The following is a 7,342-nucleotide window of genomic DNA, read 5'->3' on the forward strand; positions in this document are numbered from 1 at the left end:
AACCTCCGCAAGAGACAAAACAATCCGCTCCTCCTCAGTGACCTTTTGCCCTGCGAGCTCGCACTGAAAATGCTTCTGCGATGGCTCTGCGAGCGCCCCGGGAGGTCATCCGCGCTCCTCCCGGCCACACACTGTAAGCCTACAGTATTATGACACACTCACTTACCCTCTCGAACCACCTGATGACCCCGGGAGAACCCCGGGGGAGAGAGTTTGTTTGTCTGCTGCCTCGGCCCCTTTAAAGGCCAAACACTCTGGCTGTCTCTTCTCTGCAAAGCTCTGTCAGATTAAGCGAGCGCTGTCGGCAAGCGAACACACACACACACACACACACACACACACACACACACACACACACACACACACACACACACACACACACACACACACACACACACACACACACACACACACACACACACACACACACACACACACACACACACACACACACAATGGTGCCCTGTCCCACCTGGCTTCCTGACTGGGTTGGCTGAATGTGTACTGACCTTGACACTCACAGGAACCTCCTTCCCCAAACAGCTGTTTCCACACGTGCCACGCCACCCACTGTCCTCCAGACACGAGGGAGGTCGCAGACGCTGCACCGGGGGTTCCCATCGTACCACTTCATGAATTACTCTCTGCAATGAGAAACGAATCAGGATTATAAAATTTCTTCCCCCCCCCCCAACAATAACAACACATTGGCTCATGCCCTCCGTCAGACATTTTGGAAATATTATAACCGTAAGAAAGCCATATTCCCCCTTTGATCGTTTTGGGAAACTTTTAAATAAGGAAACAATATGACCTTGTTCTGTGTGGATGAATAAGCCATAAAACAGCAGTGACTGAGGGACCGTTTGATCCGTAACACACCCGTTGGGGGAAATACTGTTTCTTCAGACAAAATTCATTAGGGTGACTTATTCCTGTGAAACTGAGAGGACAAGGGTGGGCTCGGGGATGGAAACGCGCGCGCACGTGTGTGTGTCTGTGTGTGTGTGTGTACATTCAACCGTACATTACACAAAGTAAGCTGTCAAAATGGAACATAAATCATGAGCCCGTCAAAGTAGGTGCCAGGCCTTATGGCAACAAACCGCAGTTTATGTCAGGCAGAGTGGGCCGACACTCACATCCGCATGTGCACACGCACGTATGTACAGTACACAGTAAAGTGCCATCTCGATCTTTTTTGGGGGGGAGGCTATGTGTGTGCTCATGTTTCTCTCCTTCTCTGACCTTCTCTCTCACTCTCTGCCTTTTGTCTTTGTTCTAATTCTGAGAGTGTTCAAATGTACACCCGGCCGTTACGGGTCCATTTCGTTACGTTTGTACACTCTCGGAGTTAAGAAAACAGTCGGCAGCCCTCTGGGTTTGGCCCGCGATGGAGGGACGTGTCAGAAAAACAATGACCTCTGAACTGTGCAAACAGCACAGCAGAAAAGTGCAGCGGGACCACCCAGTGAGGTGGCAAGTTACTAACCAACCAACAGCAGCTCCTTGGCTCTACACACTACAAGATAAAGACTACAACATGGGAGGATGGAGAGATGGAAAGAGAGAGGGGAGGGAAGAAAGACGGAGAGAGAGAGAGAGAGAGAGAGAGAGAGAGAGAGAGAGAGAGGAGAGACAGGGACAGAACAACAGCACAGGTCTCCGCCAGGCTGGGTTTGCCTACCCAGGGCCTACAAACTTTGAAAGTCAGTCATAGCCAGTTTGGAATGGGATGTGAGTAATCTTGATAACGTATACATCTTGATCACATGACCCCAGAGATAATGTGTACCGATTTGTGTGAGTTTTTGACAAAATCTTAGCCTGACACGCAGCCTGGATTGTCATTTCGCTTTGCTCCATTATTTGGTAGCACTTTACAATAATGACCCGTTATAAAACATTCATAAACATTTATAAGCAGTTTGTAGACAATTAACCTATCATGAACAACCTGTTTGTTGACATTCGTAAATGATTACTAAAACATTTAAAACTATGGTTTAAATCATTTATAAGGTATTAGTAGGTAGTGAACTATTCATGAATAAGCCATTTGTATACATCTGCAATTGATTATTAAATAATTTGTAACTGATGTTATATAATATATGAGCTATAAGCTATTTGTAGATAAATAACTAATCATAGACAAACTATTTATATACATTGGTAAATGATTACAAAATAATGTATAATAACATTGTAGAACATTTAAGAATCATTGACAAGAAACTGCACACACGCAAATTCAGAACCTCTGCCCCAAATTTTTCACTTGGGCCTGTTATAGCACCACCAGAAGGCCGCTTTTTGCAAAACAAATTTTTTTACAGTACTCCTACAGATTTTATCCAAACATAATAATAATAATAATGCATTTTATTTATAACGCACTTTACATTCTTACAAATCTCAAAGTGCTACAGGTTAAAAGCATGGCATAAAAACAGCATAGGCAACCAAACAATTTCAAGGTACGCAACTAGGCTAGACTAAAGGGCCCAAAAATAAAAAATGTAAACTAGGTAAAAAAACTAAAAAAATCACGCAAATCGGTACACAGTATCTCTATAGTCATTAAACGAAACGGGTCTTTCAAATTTTTCATATTCCATCCTGATTTGCTAAGATTGACATCTAAAGTTTGCAGGAGTGGCCCGTTTTGGACAAAATGCTGCAAATCATGAACACAGCGTCCGATTGCGGTGAAACTTTGCACGCACATTAGCTCTATGTTGAGGAACAAATGCCACCCTTTCAACATTACCCTATTATAGCGCCACCAAGAGGACGATTTTTGCACCATTTAAAAAAAAAATCACACCCAGTGTGAAGTGGGCGGTGTGGTCATCACAGTGGTCATCATAGTGATGGAAGCTCACTTCAAAAAAATATGGATTTTTTGAAGTGCATAATCCTATTTATAGGTTATTAATGTCATCATGTGTCTCGCTAGCCAATCACAGTGCTGAATAGAGTCAGCCAATAGAGTCAGCCAATCACAGTACAGCTAGGGGTGTACTAATGAGCCAATCACAATACAGCTAATGAGGTGTCCCAACCCCACTTATAGGGGCGGCTACACCGCCCAAAAATATTATTCCTATGTTGTCCAAACAACACACAAATTGGTACATATTATCTCTTTAGACAAGTGATCCATCCGATCCGTCAGATTTTTCACATTCCAGCCTGATTGGTGAATTCCGAACATTGCTGGCCCACACTAACCTACCTGACCTGGCGGACACCTGTGCTCCGAAGAGCAATTTTTTCTATTTTTTTCTTATTATTTTTGTATTGTTCCTTTGTTTTTAATGTCCATCATTGAATTAGTTTTTTATGTACTGTATGTGAAACACTTTGTAAACCTGTTTTTGAAAAGTGCTATATAAATAGAGTTTATTATTATATTATTATATTATAATTAAGCACTCTTAAGGCCTATACACTTTGGCATATGACGGCCGGTAGGCGGCCCTTTGACACCACGCTCATGTCACCATGACTCAGCCATAACCATATAAGGAGTTCCCAATGCAGCTACGCCCAAATCTGGAGTGTATTGTCTAACCTCAATGTGTCCTCATGGCATCAGCAAACAAATCAGTCAGCTCCATATATGGGCACAAAAGGGAGCATGCCCATATATGGGCATATGATGATGACATCAGGGATCTCCATATATGGGCATAAAAGGGACATGGACTGACAGATAGATATCTCCATATATGGGCATATCAGCATGCCCATATATGGGCATATACTGATGGCAAACACCATGTGTCAGTCTGTGTCCGTCCGTCCGTCCGTCCGTCCGTCCAGTCCGTGAGCAGCTAATCTCCGGCACCATTGGACTGATCGGCATTAAACTTTTCAAGCATACTCCTTTGAGGCCAAGTAAAAACCTTTACCCCACGTTTCTCACATCAGCCTGTTATAGCACCACCAGGTGGCCTATTTTAGAAAAACTTTTTTTTAAATATATTAGTCCTACAGATTTTGTCCAAACATCACACAAATCGGTACACATTACCTCTACAGTATATAGTCATAGTCAGTCCAATTCTTCATATTCCATCCTGATTGGTTAAGATTGCTTCAAATGTTTGTCCAAAACTCACAGAAATTGGTACACATTATCTCTGGCGTCATTTGATCAAAATATATGAGTCCGACTTTTGTGATCCAAGTGGCTAAGACTGCCTTCCAAAGTTTGCGGACCCTGGGTAGGCAACCCGGCCTGGCGGGGACCTGTGCTCCGAGGAGCACACTTTTCTAGTTTTTTATTTCAATTAATTCAAAATTATTTTTTTAAATTCTATTTTTAGTTACTTTGTTAGTTTTATTTTTACTATAATAGCGTTGCCGTGAAGGATAACAAGTGTGAAATAATGTTTGAATCATTTATGAATTTTGCACTGCCGCTAAATTCTGACTGTACGGAAATGCTTTGAAACGGAGAATCGACTCGATACATCTAATAGCAATGTCATCAACTTCTGGATCAAACTTGTTCGCCATGAGGTGATGCTGTTGAAATATCCACTGGAGATCACCAGCCCCATATACACACACTCCTCTTCTAACCGTCGAAGTGCATGGAGGGTATGCATCGCCCTTCGTTACATCACCAGCATGGCCAATCCAATGCACCAGGCGAGCTATGGCATTCATGTCAGACAGGTGGTACTTACTGTGGGCAGGCAATGACCCAGGTACAGAGCTCATCCTATTCAGAGTGGCCCACAGATGTTCGTCTGGACTAAATGTGTCTTTACACCACTCCATAAAATTCAGAATTTCTTTGTTAACCAGCACGTGTTTTACAAAGTCTCTAGTGACCACAAAGTAAGCGCTGCCTGAGAACATGGGGTTGATTGGTGGGGGGGTCTTCCTGATTCCCGTGTTGGTGATAGTATTGGCATGCTTAGTATTGGTGACTTTGTGATGGTACTGCCAGCGGCCCTTCTTGGAGTCTGGCACATCCTCAGACTCCATACTGTTCTTCCCATTGAGAAGCTTCAGCGCCTGAACCATTTCTGCATTGGTCTTGATGGGGAGGTCTGCACCGCAAGTGTTGATCAGATATCTCCACTGGACAGGGGACTTCATTAGGTCTTTCATGCAGTTTAGATCGGCTTGCACTCGAGACCAGGATGCGTAAGTAACTCTTTCTAGTTTGCTGGCTATAAACACGTTAGGGAAACAGGAAACGATTGCCCTCACAGCTTTCTGGAATCCCTCCAAGGACTTCTGGTCCACGTGCACGCAGTAGACATTCTGAGGGTTGTAAACGGAACGCAGGAGTCTCTCAAACATCCCGACATCTGCATGAATCACCATTGAGTAGGCAATGGGGAAGTCTCTCTCCTCAGCACTGAGCGGCACTGTGATGAACCCTCTGTTATCTATGTAAGCTTCACAGTCCTTTGTCATGCTACGGTAGAAATCCTCTGATAGTCTCTCCTTAGACCCCAAAACTTGAGCAATTTCATCATTCTTGCCCACCATGTTTCCCTGGATGATGGCCGAGCAGACTGGCAGGTCCTCAAAGTATTCTGTTGGTACTCTGTGGCCCGTCATTGAGGGCCACTCAGAGGCGGAATTTATCGGGCGCAACAGTGGGTCCCATGTTATTGGACGCAACTCGTTGGTCTTGCAGCAGGTGAAAGAAGACCTGTAGTTTACAGATAGGTAGTAAACAAACCAACCCAGCCCCAGTAAAGTACTTAGAAGGAAGGTCCAGCGTTTTCTACTAAACAACTTCCCTGGAAAGAAGGCTTTTGGGTACATATTTCTCTGATCTCCTGGTTTGGTTTCGGTCTACAGCTATGAACCAGTGAGGCTAGGGCCGTGTGCTGAAAAAAGCCCAAAAGATGTTTGCCCGCTAATAGGTTGGGATACTTAAGTTAATAGGACAGCTATCCGGTTCCAGAGATCTTCGATGACGTTGAAGAAGTCGCTGTTCAAAGCTTGATTCACAGACCAACCAGTCCAACCAATATACCATTACTGGTGAGATGTTGACATCATCCCGCTGATGTCACTACGTCCATATTTTGTCCTTTTATGGAGCTTCCACAGTACCTATGCCCATACATGGTGTATATGACCTCCGATCTAACTGTCAGATTGTGACGTCTGACCCGAATGAGTCCGTATCAAATTGCGTTAGCCTATTCCTGCTCCATATATGGAGCTATTGCAGTTTTAATCCAGTTTACAAAGAACAGCTTTATTTCAGGTGTTCTGCTCTCACACAATTTCATGCGCAACTATGTGTATATTATATTGTGATGTCATCTTTATGTCAGTACTATAACGTCAGGAATCTCCATATTTGGGAACAATGTCAGCCCAAGCCGCCTGTCCTTTGACCCCTAAGGATCATTTGTACACTGTGTTTGCACCGGAGGGCCAAGGTTTTTTTGCTGATTGATTCAGAAACATAATCATAATCAGAATCTGAAACATTAACATTACATACAAAGTCAATGCAAAGACAAGAAGATATGCCAGTCTGCATCAGGCGGTGCAAATGAGGCGTCTGGCCTTCGGTAACATGTCATGACCAAGCCCCCAGAACCAGGAAGTAAAATTGAAGCGCATCCCTCCGACTCTGGTAGTGCAGCTTGACCAAGCTCGGGCCCATTACATGAACGAGTGAAAACGGTTTTGACCAATGGGCTCGACTCACACGAGCCTGCGCATGGGCTTGTGCACAGGCTTTCACACAGAGGTAGACACTACTACGCATGGGATCTGTCAGATTTTTCGTATTCCATCCTGATTGGCCAAGATTGGCTTCCAAAGTCTGCAGGAGTGGCCCGTTTTGAACAAAATGCCTCAAATCATGTCTGAATGCCGTGAAACTTTGCACACACATTCCCACTAGGGCACATTTTTCAAATTGGCCTCTAATTGGCGCTATAACAGGCATATAGATGTCTGTGAGCAGCTAATCTCCGGCACCATTGGACCTATCGGTGTGAAACTTTGCAGGCACACTCCCTGGAGTGTGCCGTTTAAAAAAAAACTTCCTCAAATCATGAACGCAGCGCCCGATTGCCGTGAAACATTGCTGGCCCACAATAAGCTACCTGCCCTGGCGGAGACGTGTGCTCCGAGGAGCATATTCTTTTAGTTAAACATGAAATAATAATGAAAAGTCTTCACTTTAGATCAGGGCACACAATAATGTCCAAAATGGTTCATTTGCTAAACATGTTAGTTATTGTTTCGTGTCTGCACTCATGAAAGTTTGCAACAAGTAAGTAGAAAGTCCACATCAACAGACAGTCGTAAATAATGGATTGTCTTCGCTTTAGAATAG

General features: G+C 43.9%; 1 protein-coding gene across 1 annotated transcript; it reads right to left on the minus strand.

The window, feature by feature from the left end:
• Positions 1-4,413: 4,413 nt before the first annotated feature.
• On the minus strand, positions 4,414-5,592 carry LOC308095602 (beta-1,3-galactosyl-O-glycosyl-glycoprotein beta-1,6-N-acetylglucosaminyltransferase 3-like; the record flags this gene model as incomplete). Its single annotated transcript, XM_080442653.1, has 1 exon — positions 4,414-5,592. One exon carries the CDS (start codon positions 5,590-5,592, stop codon positions 4,414-4,416), a length of 1,179 nt encoding a protein of 392 aa, XP_080298779.1.
• Positions 5,593-7,342: the final 1,750 nt, after the last annotated feature.

The sequence above is a fragment of the Gymnoscopelus braueri genome, assembly GCF_963280865.1.
Source record: "Gymnoscopelus braueri genome assembly, chromosome: 11".
Lineage (NCBI taxonomy): Eukaryota > Metazoa > Chordata > Actinopteri > Myctophiformes > Myctophidae > Gymnoscopelus > Gymnoscopelus braueri.